General features: G+C 40.2%; 1 protein-coding gene across 3 annotated transcripts in view; it reads left to right on the top strand.

The window, feature by feature from the left end:
• The window catches only part of sik3 (SIK family kinase 3), a 43,367-nt gene extending 29,822 nt beyond the window's left edge, over window positions 1-13,545 (top strand). For all 3 annotated transcript variants that reach the window (XM_028045121.1, XM_028045124.1, XM_028045123.1), the window contains 10 exons: window positions 910-1,029; window positions 2,074-2,132; window positions 2,250-2,359; window positions 4,180-4,349; window positions 4,429-4,556; window positions 6,487-7,253; window positions 7,367-7,521; window positions 9,058-9,187; window positions 9,279-9,405; window positions 10,468-13,545. In XM_028045121.1, the coding sequence (XP_027900922.1) occupies window positions 910-1,029; window positions 2,074-2,132; window positions 2,250-2,359; window positions 4,180-4,349; window positions 4,429-4,556; window positions 6,487-7,253; window positions 7,367-7,521; window positions 9,058-9,187; window positions 9,279-9,400 (1,761 nt within the window). In that variant the 3' untranslated portion in view covers window positions 9,401-9,405; window positions 10,468-13,545. The remainder of the gene's footprint in view (window positions 1-909; window positions 1,030-2,073; window positions 2,133-2,249; window positions 2,360-4,179; window positions 4,350-4,428; window positions 4,557-6,486; window positions 7,254-7,366; window positions 7,522-9,057; window positions 9,188-9,278; window positions 9,406-10,467) is intronic.
• Window positions 13,546-18,179: the final 4,634 nt, after the last annotated feature.

Consider the following 18,179-nt stretch of genomic DNA (forward strand, 5'->3'; position numbering starts at 1 on the left):
CGTTATAGTGAAATAAAATGGTATCATTTTATTTACTGCCCCTTTAAAAACAAACTGTTTGTAAAATCAGTAATTTCCACATTCCACACACATCATGAGGAGTTGTAGGTAAGATATGCTGAGGCTCGGACTCCGGTTAATGGTAGGAATGGAACAGGATCATGTTGTCCCAGCACAGCATATAAACAAAGAACCTTTGTAATTTACAGAGGCCATTTATCTAACAGGATTGCTCCTGTTTGATATTTTTGTTCTTTTCTCTGTTCCGCTCACTCTTGTGGCCTTATTGGGAATGTGACACTCAGCGGTATTTGGAAAAGATTAGATCAGGCCGAGGCTCTGACCTGGGAAAACCCACAAGCTGCTTTCTGAGACATTACATCATCCGCAGTGAGCCCGCAGTAGGATTACATCTCAGGGAAGTAGGCAGGGAACGGGATAATCATCATGGTAGCAGCAGGTGTGCCATCTTTGGCCTGTACTGATGTGCTGGGATTATCATTACTTAAGTGTCCCAGGGGTTAATAGGCTAGAGGACATACGGTAGTTATGTTAACTCCTCCTCTAGCCAACTAGAGGGTCATGTGCTCCATATGCAGATTGTAGGGCAGAGTCAGGTTAAGACCTTACAGAAGACTGTTTTCACGCACATAAACCGTAGTTTAAAGTATCAAGATCCAGATATGAACTTAGTTTGAGTCCACAGTAGTGACTTTTACCACATTTCGATTAACATTGCAAATTAAAAAGTGGTGGTGCCTTTAAAAACTTTCCAAAATCTACATACAATCACAATCCTTCAAGCCAGTCTGGCAATGGTTCATCAAGGTGGCGGCAAACCTTTCTGGAATCTGTACTGTCTGTTCTGGTATTAATATAAAATATTTCTCATGTCTGCGTATGAAATAGGAGTGTGAGCAGCTCCAGAAGAAGTATGCTGCCCAGCAGGATGAACGCTTCCTTGAGCACACCCAGCAGCAGCACATACTGTACCAGCAAGAGCAACAAATCCTTCACCAGCAAATCCAGGTACCTGTTGATCACATTAAATATTCTGATTGAGTTCACAAAGTACACCAAGATGCAGCAATAAAACCAAAAGCCCCATGGGGGAATACTTCAAACAATTTCCCACTGACTGAGGTCAACTCATGTTGTCAGCACTATATACATGGCTTTTGTTTGATAGTGGAGGTTTTTACCTATAATTTCAGAAGACATGAAGCCTAATACATTCTGTGTTTTTTTTTCTATGTTATTATCAGACATTTAAACATATTGAAATTTTAGGTGACAAACCAACAGACACTGGAGCATTGAATTAGAGTTGGGTAATGAATCAGTAAAGTATACATATAAGTAATCAATATCAATAGAATATTCAATAATTTTATTAAACTGGTGGTAGGCAGAGGTTTTGTATGTATTTATATATACGTAGCTTTTTCATGGCCAGATAAGCATCAACTTACTCACTCTTTGGTTACCTAGCAACAACCTGTTGAGTAACTAGCGCAGCAGCAGTTTCTGGTTTCACCACTTCAGAAAAGTTTAAAAATAATAAAAAGAGGTCACACCAGTTTGGCAGTATTTCAGATACTTAAAAGAAAAAAAGAATCAAGAATTATCTATCAACTGATAGATAACCTTTGTATCATAAATTATTTAACCATGTTCCAGCCCTACATTGAATTCACCAAACTGTTTTTTAAAATTATGACTTTTTGAAGCAGGGTTAGAATATGAAACCATATTCCTAGCTTTGAACAGTCAGCCCTGTTCAATTCATCATCTTAAAATAGAAAGGTAGGACACAACAGCTAACCTGACACCATTAGTAGTACCTTTAGCTTTGGAGGAGCTGCAGAATTCAACATTCGAATGTAGGAATTTGTCGACTATGTTGCTTTTTTGGGCGAACAGCAAATCGAAAACACTTTTGAAAGAAATCTAATTGAAGTCCCATTTGTTGCTTGGATAAAAAGGACAGAAAGTGTAGTCATAAAAACCAAAATGTAACTCACTGTAAGATACTATGTAGGTGACATGTTTTGTTTTGCATTTTGCCAACAGGGTCTGTCTTTAGGCCATGGAGAGAGCCAGCCCAGTCACTTAACCCACCAGCTCCAGAGGTGAACAAACACACATTACTCATCAGCTATTGAATGGTGAACAATGATGCTGTGGTGCAGCAATATCGACTGAAGTGTTACATCACTGCTATCTCTCTCTGGCCCGTCCTCCTTCAGGTTGCACATCCAGCCCTCCAGCCCTCCGCCAACTCATCCCAGCAACCACCTCTTCAGACAGCCCAATCAGAGTTCTCCGCCTGGCTCTGCAGGCCTAATGCAAGGGCATGGTTAGTAATGGTGCTCTTTCTTTTTTTTTTGGTTTCGACACAAAAATTTGGTGTAGTTGCTGTGACTAAGCAGAAATGCTGTGATCACTGCAGATCACTTACAAGAACCAGAGGGCTGGCTGATTTAACATTCCACTGCTCCGCTTTAACTGTCCTGTTATATTTTAGCCGCACATCTATTAATGGGTAATTACCCTTTAGGTAATTACATTCTGTTTGTTTTTTAAAACATTAATTAGAAGTAGGATTAAAATGAGGTGGGATGCATCAAGGTTTTAAAGAGGTCCGCTTTACTACTTTTTGTTTTTATTGTCCTTATATAAACATTTTCGTGTGGTAATTCTTCACATTACCATTAGTAATGCATGAGGCATGAAGGCAAAGTTTTTGCTTACTTAATAAAATTTTCAAACTGGGAAAACAGACAAAAAAACACCAGATGTTAATGTAATAACTTCTTATGGCAATGTTGAAATTATATTCCAGCGCTATGGTGCCAGTCTTCACAAGAACATTCTGTTACATTAAGTGGAGAAACAAATATCTCAGATAATCAAAAGTTCTTCTTGAACATGCCCTGGGTATATTTTGTCTTCTTGAAATAATACCCCAAAAAATTTAAAGTTTTCTTTATCTCCATTTGCACCACTTTCCCTTCTTAGTTCTGTCTTGAAATTAAGGAAAAAAGATATTTGATATTTGGAAGCACTCTGTGGAAAGCCCATTCTGCTCAGCTGCTTTTTAAAGAAATAGTCAAAAGTAACAGAACGAAATCAGGAGTCATTTGGCTAAATGTAATTTACAGTACGTACTTTCTTCTCTTTGTATTTGCTGAGTGTTAATATATAACATGGCAGAGGCTGCTGGTCTCACTTTCCTATACTGTTAATTGGTAATTTATTCATGATGGTTTAGCAGCAGTACTGTAAGGTAGCTGTAAAGATGTTAATCTTAGGTTACAGGTGGCCCCTTCACTGAGTGTTTGTCTCTTTGCATACAGCAGGCCATTTTAACATAAAATTGCTTCAGTTCCATCTGACTATCCTTAATTACATTCCTGATATCTAAAATTAGGTTTTGACTGGATACAACCACATTTGACAATCCTGAATGGTTATTTAAGGTATCTGCATTCACATTCTGACTAGTATGAAGAACAGCTCAAGATATATTCAAATACATTCATCATTTGAAGGGTCTGACATTCATAAGCACAATTCAAGATATCACAGATGTAACTATGACTTGCCAAAATTCTGCTTTTTTAGAAAAGACCATACAGTTGCCTGCAGGATTTTGGATGTCCTTTCTCATTGAAATTTCAAAGTTCTATGAAAATCTGGGATGTTTTGACTAGACAGAATAATTATTGACTATATCAGTAATGTTATTCTAGTCAGAATGTTAATTCAAGGTATCTGAAATAGAAAAACCATCGACGTTCAAGATATCTCTAATTTATTTAGGTATATCTTAGAAGAAATTCTGACAAGTTAAAATTACAATTCTAGATGTCACTTAATTTTCCTATTCATTATTTGCTTTCAAGATATCTGCACTTTATCAAAAAATACGTTTAAAGTACGCCATACATATAGTATAATAGAAAAGAATTGGACACTTAAAATAAAATAAAATCAGCTATCAAATTATATTTTTAATATCTTTCTCCCAAAGAGAGCTCATGTTGCCTCATGAACCTGTTGTATAGTTTTAAGATTTTAGGAGTCCTTGCGCTAAAATCTGATTTTTACTCTTACTGACAATGTCAGATGCGCTCACACGGTGCTTTTATTCTCATCGATTGCGTTCTCTCTCAGGGGCTCAGTCATCGGTGCAGTACCAACACGGTGCTCCAGCGCTGTACCAGGGACAAAGTGGCAGCCCGCCCCCTACAGGCCTGCCTCGAGTCACTCTCCCAGCCAATTCGCAGACAGCACCCGGCCGCCCTGCCGTCCCACTGGCACCGGGCGTACCGCAACAGCAGCAGGTATCTACCAACAGCTAAACCAGTCACTGAAGGTTGAATCCAATGTTCCGGGAGGCCTCACTCTCTGCTGCTGCTGCAGGTGACCATTCAGGTGCAGGATGTGGAGCTGGGAGGAGGGGCACAGAGACCAGGCAGTTTCCTGTCCACACCGGGTGGACACAGAGTCCTCGGGAAGCAGCTCAGTGCAGACAACGCCGAGACGCACAGGTGACCCCTCTGAACAGCCAGTCAGCGCGCCCCCTGGTGGCTACCAACATTACCCAATGGACTGTTACAGTGTCTTCTTCTGCAGCCTTACAGTTTTTTTTTATTTTCTTTGAGACAGATCTGATTGTTAAAAAATTGTAATTACTCTGTTCTTTTATGAATTTAATGAAATTTTTTTTTCTTGGTTATTGACATTGTGGACACAGTTACTGTTTTTTTAATACCGGTACTTGGATTTTAACATTTGAAGTATCCATCATGTTTCTCAGAGGTTTTAAGATGTGTGTATGTGAGAATGGACATCATGTTTGTTACCATTTAAAAAAAAATGCATGTAAATCTTCATCATCATTGATTGCTGAGAGATCATCAACTAACTCTCCACATCAGTGTGTCTGGGTGAGTGTTCAGATATGAGTGCGACCTAACCAGTGGATTAGATCAGTCACCTTGTGAGCTCCTTAAACTCTCTATTAGTGGCAGGACTGTCTTCACTGAGAGACTGTATTACCCAGTTAAAATGTTTGCTTTGTTTTTACACTCCTCAGTGAAAACTTGTACTCTGGCCAGACTGAAGTGTTTGCTAGGTTGTGTGTGTTGAAGTTTTGTAGATTATTGTAAAAGGTTTCCACTAGGCATGGGCCAGTTGCAAATCTCAAGGTAAATTAAGGTCTTAAACAGATATTCTTTTAAGGTGTTACATTTTTGTCATACTGTGCTATGGTTCAAAAACCTATTAAAGAAATGCCAGAGAATGCACCAATGTGAGTTTCCTCCTGCCATGGAGCAGAGAGCATCACAGCGCTGCACACTGCCAATCAACTGGCTGAAAGACGCCTACGTCACTTTTCTCTTATTCACATGAAAGACAGATTTTGTCTGAACTAAAATCTGGTACACACCCAACCAGTTAACTAGCTATTATCAGCTTTAATGTTTCCAGTGTTTAATGCCATATCAAAGCAAATGGCTACAATGGAAAACAATAGCATCATTCTTACATTGGGTAATTGAAGGTGCTTTAAAGAAAAATGGAGCAGAGAAAATTAAATACAGAGTGAATTCAAAGAAAAAAAAGTCATTTAAATTCAAATTTAAAACAAACTAATGAATTAAGACATGAAGTGATTAAACAGTTTTTGACTTTTAAAAAGTAAAACGGTAAATGGCATCCACAGTTCGTTTGAAAAGTTACAAGGTTTTCATTGAGTTGACTTGGAAGCTGAGGATGAGACGTGGCTCACATCTGACAATCAAATGTACTAAAGTGAATATTCTGCGCGCACTGCTTCAGTCACTGCAGTGGTCTGTGGTGAGATGGTAACACAGAAATATAAAGAGATATTAAGAGATGTAGTGGAGCATAATCTGGGCTAAGGAGAGCCTGTAGATGCTAAATAAAAGTGGTTCCAAAGGATCCCCACCTGTCATTTTTGTTTGCACTGATTTATCACTTTTCAGGTCACTCAAAAACGCTTTATATGAAATGAGTCATTCTCATTCACGCAACCATTCAAATGCTGATTATGGCATTTGAATGGATTATAGCCACAGCTGCTCTGGGGCATGATTACCAAAGGATGCAAAATAGTCCAAGTCTGCCAAATAAAAGTTGAGCCAAGCTCCTGTTGATTGCTGATAATTATCAGTATTAGATATTTTTTCAGCAACATTCAATATATTCTTTTTTAAATAAATCAATTAAATCATATTTGTAATATGGTAAAACTGGGGTATTTTTATGTAAAATCCAAATTCAAAAATACTTTATTGATCCTCAAAGGGAAATTAAAAATAAACTGAAACTAAATAAATCTAAAAATAAAAACCGATGAGCATGTGATCCTGGCCCATGCCTTGTGTCCATTCTGTGTGAAAACTGGAAGATGTTGTTTGTCGCTAACCTTCCTGTTCCTTCCTTCCTGTTCAGCCGCAGCCTTGGCCGTTTCACCTCCGCCTATGACCAGGCCCATTTCAATCCACACCTCTTCTCCGGCGACGCTGCCTCTCGGGGCGCCTCCGGAGTCGTTTGCTCCTACAACCCCTACCTGCAGGCTGCCTCCCTGAAAGTCCCAGGCCTGGAGGGCTACCAGGCTGTGGGGACCGGCAGCTACGGGACCCCCTCCACACTACAGCAGGCCCTGCTCTCCCCGACTCCTTTGGACTACCGCCCCCCGCAGCAGCACGTCACTCCCACCCTGCAGGGCCTCCTGTCTCCTCGGCATTCTCTGACGGGCCACGCGGATCCCAGGTTGCCCCCGCAGGACTTGGCTGCCCTCCTGAAGAGACAGAACCTCCGGCAGTGCCCTGCGCCCCAAACCCCTCCCAGCGGTGCAGCACAGGAGTTTGGAGAAATGCTGCTCCTCCGCCAGCTGAGCCCGGGAGACACCCTGGAGCCCCCCGTGGCTCAGCCTGCATCAGGGGGTCAACATTACCACCATCTCCTCCAAATACAGCCCCCAGAGGTTCAACAGCAGCCGCAGCACGTGACGCAGGCACCATGTCCCAGTTTACCACACTCAGAGAGCATGGAAGAGGACGAGGCCCCTGCTGGATACCACCACCCTCATGAAGGCTTGCTGGCTAAAGCAGGAGACCCACATGAGCTCCTGGGGCCCCCCCGAGGTGGCACCCCACCTTACAACTCCCCTACACACAGGCACGGTGCTTACATAAGGAGTCCTCCTGCTTCAAGAGGTCAGACTGGTTCTTCAAAAGCGACATCTGTTCAATCAACAATTCAACTCTTAAACGAGTGGCAGTTTTCTCTTTTGTGTCAAAATGTCTTCATATGAACTCTTCTGTTTTAGAGTCTGAGCATGTAGAGTGCCGGCCCCAAGGACAGGCCATGGAAGTGCCTGATCACAACGGGCTGAACTATCAGCGAGGCCCCCAAAGCGAAGTCTATAGATCTAGAGGGCAGCTTCAGCGTCACCACACCATTCAGACCTGTGACGATGCCTACGTGAGTGAAAGTCCGCTCAGATTCCTCCGGTTGCATAGGAAACAAACCAATTTGTTTGTTCCTTTGGTAAAGATGTGCAAAATCTCTTAATATAAATGTGCTTCTATTTTAAGATGCATAATGTTACACTGAAGCATTTTTGAAACTGTAGCCTCTTATACAGATTTATGCAGTGTTATGAAAAAATATTTAAAATTCATAAGCACCCCTGCTGCCAATCCTTTTACAACCCCTATTAGGACTCCATTTACTGTCACTTAGTTTTGTCCTTTCACTTTTACTGTAACAGCAAAAAAAAATTACCAAGTATTTTGGTCTACATAGTATCTAGTTCAGATATCATAGTTTGGATCTTTTAATTTTTCTTCACACAACCCATCCAGATCCTCCTGATTCCTCTCTTCAGCTCACCAAAAGAGAACTGTAGGATATAGTTCTGGAGACTGTGATGGGCATGGAAGAAGGTTGATTTATGAGTTGATTTTCCATATTTTTTTATTATTCTATTAAAAAGCCCTTTGGCAACCCATTTAGGTGGGGTCCTTGTAGACAGAATTTACATGGATTTCATTTAAAATTTATTGTGGAAGAGAAACAGGCCTGTAGCATCATTGGTCTTATACCGTACAATAACTTAAAAAAAGGGAAATTTCGATAAGAGAAATGCTCCTCTTACCTTTCTTTTGAAGAGATGTTTTATTGAAGAAAACAGTAAACCACAGATGGCACAATTCTTGGCACCATTATTTCTCAAAATGCACTAAAATTAATAGTAGGATCTCTCTTAGATTTTCAGTGTGAGATTATGCTACTGCAGTAAAAGAGGAATTTATTTGATTCAAATATTTACCAGCAAATTTCTCCATATCTGCAGCTCCTGACAGCAAATAGTTTTTAATCTTGTTTTAGGAGGGTCAAATAATTATGTGTTTTTTTGTTTTTTTTTGTTGGATAAGATGTGTTTTTTTTTTAGCAGATCATAATTTAATTAGTGCTGCATACATATTATTTTCTCACTTACGCTGAGAGAATTATCAAAGGGATTCATGATTCGCGAGTGATGTCATGTAAATAAGTTGGCAGGAACAGTCTCCCTCTGTGTGGTTCGTTAGAAGTGCTGTGGTGCACGTCCGACTGTTTGCGGCTCATCTTCTTTATAAATCTCTCATCGAGCCAACTTTACTGAAGAATGGCCGGGAGGAAGAAATTAAATATGCAAATTGAATCAGACTTTATATGTATCATTAGTGAAAAGAGTGGAACATAATCAGAACTTCTTTGCTCGCTAAGAAAGTTGCTGCCATTTTGTCTCTCTGACTGTATTTTCTGTTAATAGCTCACAGAATCACCTTTACGTCATTGTTGTTTCTCATCTGTTTGCCACCTTATCTCTCATTAAATCCAATGGAAGCAAATCCTTAGCCTTTCTAGTTTTCCACATCAATTGTGATGGATTATTTTTGTCTTATCTATATAAGAAAAACATGTTAAATTATCTTTCTGCTTCTGTATCTGTCATTCCCTCTTTCTGCTCAGGATCAGGCAGATCCCATGTCTGGTATGAGCCTCTTGGCAGGAAAGGCGCTCAGCTCGGCTCGCATGTCCGACATTCTCAGCCAGACGTCTCTGACTGGAAGCCAGCAGCTTCACCAGCGAGAGGAGTCAGGTCGGTAGAGGAGCAAACACCTCTAGCGTTGTGCAGATGTTAAATTTTTTTGACAAACCCAGTAAATTAGCAGTTTTTTTTCCCCTCCCAGTTTGCGATGTAGAAGGGGAGCTCCATGCTGCAGCCTGTTACCCATCATCCTGCACCAGTGACATGCTCCTCAGCTACAAACCCCCAGATCTGCAGTACAGCATGGAGCAGGCTGGGGTCTAGCACAGGTATGTGTACATAGTAATAGAAAAAGAATATTTGTGAGTAGTGTGTTGTTGAACCTTTCAAAATGAAATTCGCACCAAAAGCCTCCAGCCTTTTGAACAAGAATCCTATTTTACACCCTTGTCCCTGGCTGCTCTAGCCTTTGTTATTTTTTATTTTTCCTGATTCAAACACTTTAAATGTTTCAATTTTGTCACATTAGTGTGGGCTTCTCACACTAATGTAGCAAACAGTTGTGGAGTTAAAAGAAAACCGACAAGCTTTTCAAATCAATCTAAGTTGTTTTGATCCTTAATAAGTCAATTTTCTGAAACACCACCTTTTGCTGCAGCTACAACTGACTGTGTGTGTAGTTCAGTGTAGTGTTAGCCTCAAGTCCTTCACAGCATTTTTTTTTACAACTCTGACCAGCTTCCCTGTCACTGTTAGGCCTCTAAACAGTATGATGATGTCACCTCTGTGTTTCACCATGGCAACGGGGACAAAAGTTTAACTTGTCTCTCATTTGACCAGGGAACCTTCTTCCATAATTGGTTCTGCTCCTTAAATACGGAAGAGGATTAGGGCCACTGAAAAAAAAAAGAATTCTGACTTTAATCTCAGAATTTTTTTTTTTTTTTTTTTCGGTGGCCCTAATCCTCTTCCGTACTTAAATGATAGTTAACATAGCGAAATTGATTTCTAACAACTTTCAATTTGCCATACAGGTTACATATTGAATTATATATGGCTATTAGACATATTAATAGAGGCATGGAATCTATGGGTATTGGAGTAAACAGGGCTGAAGATGAATACATCAGTTAAAATACATCAGTTTTTATCAGGAGTACAAACTGAAAACTGTTTCCTTTTTCCTGCCTCTTATTGAATATCCAAATAAAACACACCACAGGAGTTTGATTGTAACGTAAAAATGGAGTTTTGGAGCTGGAGTGAATAATCAGTGCAGCTCCTTATTATTCTTGTCAAAACTCCATGATTTCAGCTGCACATGTTTCCTTCAATTTAAGGTGGAATTTTCAATGAAAGCTTCTGTCTTTTGTCCCTCTGTCTTCCCGTAGGAGCCCTGTGTGCGTCGTCCATATCAACCACCCTGAGTTGTTGACTTGAGTTGAGCAGCATCACGCCAAACCACCGCTGTCTGTTCAAGCAGGGGGCGCTCTATGTCCATCTGTCTGTTTCCATCTGTCCCTTCGGAGGGAGGGAGTGGGTGGGTTGGGCCAAAGGTGGGGTCCTTGGGGTTCAAAGGTCAAAGTGCCAGCATTTTCTACACAGACATCCAGCATTGTTCTGTTGCAGGTCGTCTCCTCTTCATCTTGGGTAGCTGGAGGTCTCACTCTCCACCCCCCCAGACCCCTCCCTTTCGACTCGCCAAGCTCACCTCCTCCGATCGGCAACCCGGCCCGCTTCAAGCCCACCTGCAGCTCTGACCCGAACCTCCGTTCTTCCTTCACCCCCCCACCCCCGGCAACTGTAACGGCATACATTCATTACGTGCCTGACTGGCCAGTGCATTTACACAGCGACACAATCAAACACACACACTGCTGCCACAAACCCAAAGTATTCCCATTCGGAGTGAGTGTGTGTGTTTGCGTGCATATGAGCAAGGCGAAGGCAACGGGGCGAGGAACGTCGGGGCTGAAACCTTAGCAACGAAGGCCCCTTTCAGGTGTTTTAGGCCGGGCTCTGAATGGGCACCAAAAACCGCTCCATCCAGCGGCGGAGCGCTTCGAAATCGCACAGGACAAAAACAGCTCTGTTCTTCTTTCTTTTCAGGCATTCTGTTTTGTTTTTTTGCTGGTTTTTTTATTATTATTATTATTATTTTAAGACTCATTTTACAGTTAATGTAGGCATTATGGTCAATATGGTTACTCTCATGTTTTTCTGTAAAAGATGTTTATTATATGAATTATTATTATTATTATTAAAGGAGAATAGTTATATGTTGCGAGGAGGACAACAAAGTTCTTTGACTTAATTCTGCACTTTCGGTTCATTCTGTCCCTCTGGGCTTCCTGTCCTCTCCTTCATGCTTCACCTGCTTTTTACCCCCTCACCCCTCTCCTTTTCCCTACCTTCTCCATCTCTATAACACCCCCTCCACCTCTATGTTCTCATCCTCCTCTCCCACCATGTCAGTGACCGTTGTATTGCATTGTGGGTAGTTTTACCAGACATTTCCTCCTTTCCTTGTACAGTGATGCCATGTATAGAACGCTATTACAGTTTCTGTATCAAATCATATTTTTTCTTCCATTTTATTTAGTTTTTTGATGTTGTTGGGGAAGTTTTTATTTTTTATTTTTATTGGTATTGTTTATTGTTTGTATTTTTGGAGTCTTTTAATATGTTTTCCTTTCTGTTTTTATTTTTTATTTTCTTTGTTTTATGAATCTTGAGATTTCTAGCCAAAAGAGGACAGAGAAGAGGGCTCTGCTCCGTCTGTCGTAAAAAGCGATTGTTATTATTTTAATATTATTATATTGAGACACTTGAATAAGAGAAGAGCAATTATTTTATGTTGCTTTTTAAGGTATCATTTCAATCGATGTTGTTGTGACTGTCATTCTAGTTGATGTTGGGCCTGTTTTCTGTTACCGGGGTCGTCGTGGCGGGCTATACAGGGTCAGGCTTGGGGCTTTGTCTGGGTTGGTTTGGGTGCTACAAAGACTCTTAAAATAAAAAAGACAAATAAACAAGGGAATAACTTGTAAAATAGCTGACATATCATCCTAAACATCCCAAGCCTGGAGACAGATAAACCTACTTCTCCCCACCGCCCCTTCCTGCTGTGATCCTCCCACCATCCTCGACTACACTGACTTCTGACAAGATGGCGCCTTATGGACTCGGCCCTTCTTTCTGAGCTAATTTTGCTACAACCACAGAGGAAAACTACAGCTTCAGTTACCCGTCTGTATATTTTTCTTTCCCTTTTATTCATGTTACTTGGTTCCTGCACCGGTTTGTTCAACCCTAAACCAGAAGCGAGGACGGGAGGTGAGAGCTGCGTCTCATGAACCATTAAAGGTTCCTGTCGTTGGAGGACGCCAGCGAACTGTGAAAGGGAATAATTTCAGGAGTCATCTGAAGTCTTCTACAGTAAATCCAAGATTGTATTCAGACATGACTCTGAAGTTCGTTCAAATTCAAGCTGCAGCACATTGGGGACCATCATCAATGAATGATACCTTCACCGTTATCCTTTATTTTTTTATATGTCTGAGCTCACTCTGTCCTCCCAATATATTGAACATGGAAACAAAGTTTGATCATCAGAGACTGCTTTAGAGAAAACAAATCTCCACTCATGTTTGTACAGGTCAGATATCCTAGTAACTGGCTGCACGGTTGACATACTGTATGCTATAATCGCCTGAGAGAGCTGCTTCTGTCCAATCGGCTTGTTTTTAACCAAAGCTCGCCCAAACAGACCCATTGCGATTGGTTTGTCCTCTAAAACTAAGGGAGGGCTCTCATCTCATAGGAGCTCTGCCATTACAGATTCAGTGTTCACTTCAGCTCTGTTTCTCTTTCATATCTGTCCTTGTTTTTTTTCTTCCTCTCTGTTTACACCAAACCAAAGGAGGTCTGGAAGAGAAAGGAGCGTTTTATCTGAATACTGGAGCACGGTTCTGACAGCATGGCAGCAAAAGAATCCAACCAGGAACTTCACATCTGATTTAATGTTGTGACTGGCCTGTGTTGTGGCCTGTGTTGGGTGTGTGTGTGTGTGTGTGTGTGTGGAGGTGGGCGCAGATGCATGGCAGAAGGGACCACTTATGGGAATTTAAAAGACTGCAGAGAATTATGAAGCAAGCTGCCTCGCATAGACACATTCAGCCTGATCACCATTGTTCTCTCCACCTCTTTTTTTTTTAACTCTGTCGACGCCGACTGTCGTCCTTTCTCTCCATCCCTGCAAGCCGACTCTCTCTGCTCCTCCCCATTTTCCTTAGATTCATTTGTTTTTCTATCAGTTCATTTTATGATTTTTTTTCCCCCTGTCATCTTTGTTTCTGTTCATTTCTGTTGGGTACAAAAATACTAAAGTGCAACAACAATGGTTCAAAAGAATATCAACCAAACTGAGATGAATAAATAAATATATATAAATAAATAATTTAAAAGTGTTTATGTGTGTGGGGTATTTTTTATTCTTACTTGCAGTTTCCTCTTTTGCAGTTTATAAAAATATAGTGTTTAGCCTGTCAGTCCCTAAGTGTCCAATATTATATTAATTGCGTTGAGACCACATGTATCCAAGCAACCGAACTGAGATCAATTTTTGTACATAAATAACTAAACCAGACAGGATTTCCCATGGCTTTCCTTCAACAATAGTTCTCTTCCTCCTACTAAATGGCCTTGCACCAAAATTCATTAAGGATCTGTTGTATCAACCTTCCAGATCACTCAGGTTTTAATCTGTTCTGCATCCCCAGAACCAAATATGGAAAGGCAGTATTCAGTTTTTATGCTCCACTAATCTGGAACAAACTTCCATAAAACTGTGAAACAGCCGAAATACTGAGTTCCTTTAAATTAAGGCAAAAAACCCACCTGCTTAAGAGTTGCTTTTGAGTTATAATAACTGGAACATTGATCAATATATTTGGCTTGACGGTTACATTTTGCTCTCGTTTGACCAGATCAGTGTTTTTCACATGGTTTTTGTCCCCAACATGGTTTGTGGCCAGTTTTTTTTTTTTTTTTTTTTTTAAATGTATTGCACATATTTGGCAACAAAACAGTTCAAATTGCTTTACACCATAAAAACATAATGCATTAACCAATTATGAAACAAGCAATAAACATGACAGTAAGTCAAAAACCATCATTAAGCAAACATACATCAAATATATAGATTAATGTTCCAGTTACTAGGAATCAAAGGCAACTCTAAACAGGATTTAGCAATGATTTAAAGAAACTCTGTTTACTTGCTCACTTTAGATTTTTTGTTGATAATTGACTGTCACAGTTTCTGCTTTCCCCCCATTTCCTTTACTGGAAATGTGGAAAAACATCTAAAGAGCCACATGTAGCTGTAGACCTGCAGGTTGCATCATAAAAACAGAATTATGGCAAAGATAACACAGTTTCACTAATAGAAACCGCATGTCAGCAAGTCTGCCCCATTAGGCTGATACTGCAGACAAGGATTAGGGCCACTCGGGAAAATAATTTAATCTCACAATTCTTAGATTAAAATCAATAATTTCTGATTAAAGTCAAAATTCTGACTAATCTTTTTCTGTAATCTACTAAATTTACAGTAACAAAGTATTTTTTTTTTTTTTTTTTTTTTTTTTTTGAAGCATGGGATTCCATGGGTGCTTTGGGGTCAGACCACCCACAGAGATTTCTTGTTTATTTGTTTATCAGGAGAACATACATTGATATTACATACATTTTGCACAGCTTACATGACTTCTCCGATTTTTTTTTTTTTTTAACACACAACGAACATAAATCCCCGTACTGACATAACAAAAACGAGACCAAATAAGTAAAATTACATAAAAATTAAAAATAAAATAAAAAAGGGGGGGGGCAGGGGGGATGAGGGGGTTGGACGGCATTGAGAGCCTAAAAGGCAACAGCACCTTACTCAATTGTTCTGTAAATTTTAGTACCATGACATGATGGGTCAGTCACATCAAGATATGCATTATAAAGGCAGAGATTTTAAGTATGTCACAAAAGGTGCCCACTTGTGAGTAAATTTTGCTGAACTACCTTTCACTGTTAATAAAATCTTTTCTATCCTTAAGCATGATCTTACAGTATTAAGCCATTGTGAAGTAGATGGAGATATAGGAGATTTCCAGCAGAGTAAAATGCAGCGTCTGGCAAGGAGAGAACAGAAAGCCAAGACCTCCCCCTGCAGGGGCGACAGATTAAGTGAGGTCCCTGGAACTCCAAAAATGGCAATTAGTGGATCGCTTCGGATCTGGATTCCAAAAACCCCTGAGAGTATGGAAAAGACATAGTTCCAAAATTTTTGTAAGCTCGGGCAAAAGAAAAACATATGACTTAAGTTGCAGGGAGAGGTCTGGCATCTGTCACACTGGTCTAAAATCGAAGGAAAAATTGTAGATAGACGGGATTTTGAGAAATGGACTCTGTTTATCACTTTAAACTGTACAAGCTGTAATCTGGCACATGGTGTGCTTTGACGTATACTGAGAATAACTTTATCCCACCATGAATCAGACAGTTTAACGCCCAATTCACGTTCCCATAGAGTTCTGGTTTTACCCGATGAATCGGGCTCAATTCCCATAAGCTTGCCATATATATTAGAAAGGGGTGATTTCAGATTGGGTGTCAAAACTAGAAGGTCGACCCATGGTGGATCAACAGGAAGAGTTGGGAAATTTGGGAACAACGAAGAAACACAATGTCTAATTTGGAAATAGAGAAACAGATGAGAAGTAGGTAGGTTAAATTTCGAGGACAACTCCGAAAAACCAAGAAATAGACCATCTTTGTAGAGATCTCTCATTGTACAAATGCCTCTCTCATGCCAAACTCTGTAGCCAACATTAGTGGTCGCAGGAGAAAATAAAGGATTTTTTAATAACGGCATTTTAATAGAGGGAGACATAAATTTAAAATGAGACCTAAATTGTGACCAGATCTTAAGTGTAGAGAGCACTATAGGATTTGTAATAACAGAGGATAGTTTAATTGGTAGTGATGAATAGATAATTGAGGCAGGTGACAAAGATGTAGAAATCGATTGAATTTCAAGTTTACACCAGATCAGATTAGGTGAATTTAGCCAATAAATCAATTTATGAATATGTGAAGACCAGTAATACATTGCAAAATTGGGTAAGGAAAGACCACCACTCGTGGTGAACTGCTGCAAGAGAGAAAGCCTCAATCTGGGGGCCTTATTGTTCCACAAAAATGAAGAAACCATCTGATCGAGGGACTTGAAGAATTGTCTAGGCAAGAATAGAGGGATACATTGAAATAAAAAAAGAAGTCTAGGTAGAACATTCATTTTAATAACATTAATCTTGCCAATTAGTGAAAGAGGGAGAGAGTTCCAACTCTTAAAATCTGATGCAATTTGAGAGACTAGGGGGGCAAAATTCTGAGAAAACATTGAGGGCAGAATACGTGTAATATTAATTCCCAAGTACCTAAACCCTGAGGGGCTGAGTCTAAAAGGAATGTCAGGAAGCCCAAGTTCCAATGCCAATGAGTTTACTGGGTAGCATTCACTTTTAAGCAAGTTAATTTTGTAGCCGGAGAAAGATCCAAATTTTTCAAGAATATCCAAAATTGGAGGAAGACTATGTAAAGGATCTGAAACATACAAGAGAAGGTCGTCTGCATATAAGGACAGTTTAAGTTCAACACCAGAGCGGATAATTCCATGAAAAGAAGAGAGGGATCTTAGCGCAGCAGAAAGAGGTTCAATGGCTAACGCAAACAAGAGAGGAGAAAGAGGACAACCCTGTCTCGTACCGCGTCCCAACGGAAAATAATCAGATTGGACGGAGTTGGTGACAATACAAGCCTGAGGAGATGAATAAAGTAGCTTGATCCAGGCCAAAAACCTCCCCCCAAAACCAAACCTTTTGAGAACGGCAAAGAGGTACTCCCATTCTACTCGATCAAAGGCTTTCTCGGCGTCAAGAGAAATGATCACCTCCGGAGACGTGGAGGAATGAGCTGAAAAAATTGCATTCAATAGTGTACGAATATTAAAGAACAAATGACGACCTTTGATGAATCCATTCTGTTCATGCGAAATAATCTGAGGAAGCACCATCTCAAGCCGAGTTGCGAGTATTTTAGCTAAAATTTTAAAATCCACATTCAAGAGCGACAGGGGCCTATAAGACTCGCAAGCAGTAGGATCTTTACCCCTCTTCAACAGGAGAGAAATTGAAGCCTGAGCCAACGTGGGGGGCAACAGGCCACGCCCCAGGGACTCATTATAGACCTCGAGAAGAAGAGGGGCCATCTTGTCTTTAAATTTCTTAAAAAATTCGGCAGAAAATCCGTCCGAGCCGGGAGCCTTACCACTCTGCATATTATTGATTGATGTAAAAATTTCTTCCAATTTGATGGGAGCATCAAGTTGATCAGAAACCAATTTACTTAACCTAGGGACGTCAATATTCTGAAGAAAGGCAAATAACTCATCTGAGCCCGATTGCAGTTCAGATTTATACAGATTACAATAAAATTTCTTAAAAATGTCACTGATAGAAACAGGATCGGAAACGAGATTGCCCAACTGATCCTTGATTTGAGATATTGTGCGAGAGCTAGCTTTGCGTTTCAGTTGGTGTGCCAGGAGCCTACTTGGTTTTTCTCCATGCTCATAATAGCCTTTTCTCCAGGCTCGAGATCGAATCAAGAGACGCTCCGCATCAGAAGTTGTTAGGAGATCAAGTTCAGTTTGAAGATCCAGTCGTTGCTTCAGTAAAGCGAATGACGGATTAGTGGCATTTTGCCTGTCGATTTCCTGAATTTTTGTTGATATTTCTGATATTTTAGTACGGATATTTTTATTAGCATTAGCTGAAAAAGAAATAATCTGACCCCGAAGATAGGCTTTTAATGTTTCCCATAATAATGAGAAAGAAACTGTGTCGCTCTTGTTAAACGTAAGGAAATCATCAATTGTTGATAGGATAAATTTATTGAATGCTTCATCTGATAACAGGAGACTATTAAATCTCCAACAAGGGCAAGAACGGGGTTTATTCATGAAGTTTATATCAAGGCTTAAAGG

The sequence above is a fragment of the Xiphophorus couchianus genome, chromosome 18 (genome assembly GCF_001444195.1).
Source record: "Xiphophorus couchianus chromosome 18, X_couchianus-1.0, whole genome shotgun sequence".
In the NCBI taxonomy this organism is placed as follows: Eukaryota; Metazoa; Chordata; class Actinopteri; order Cyprinodontiformes; family Poeciliidae; genus Xiphophorus; species Xiphophorus couchianus.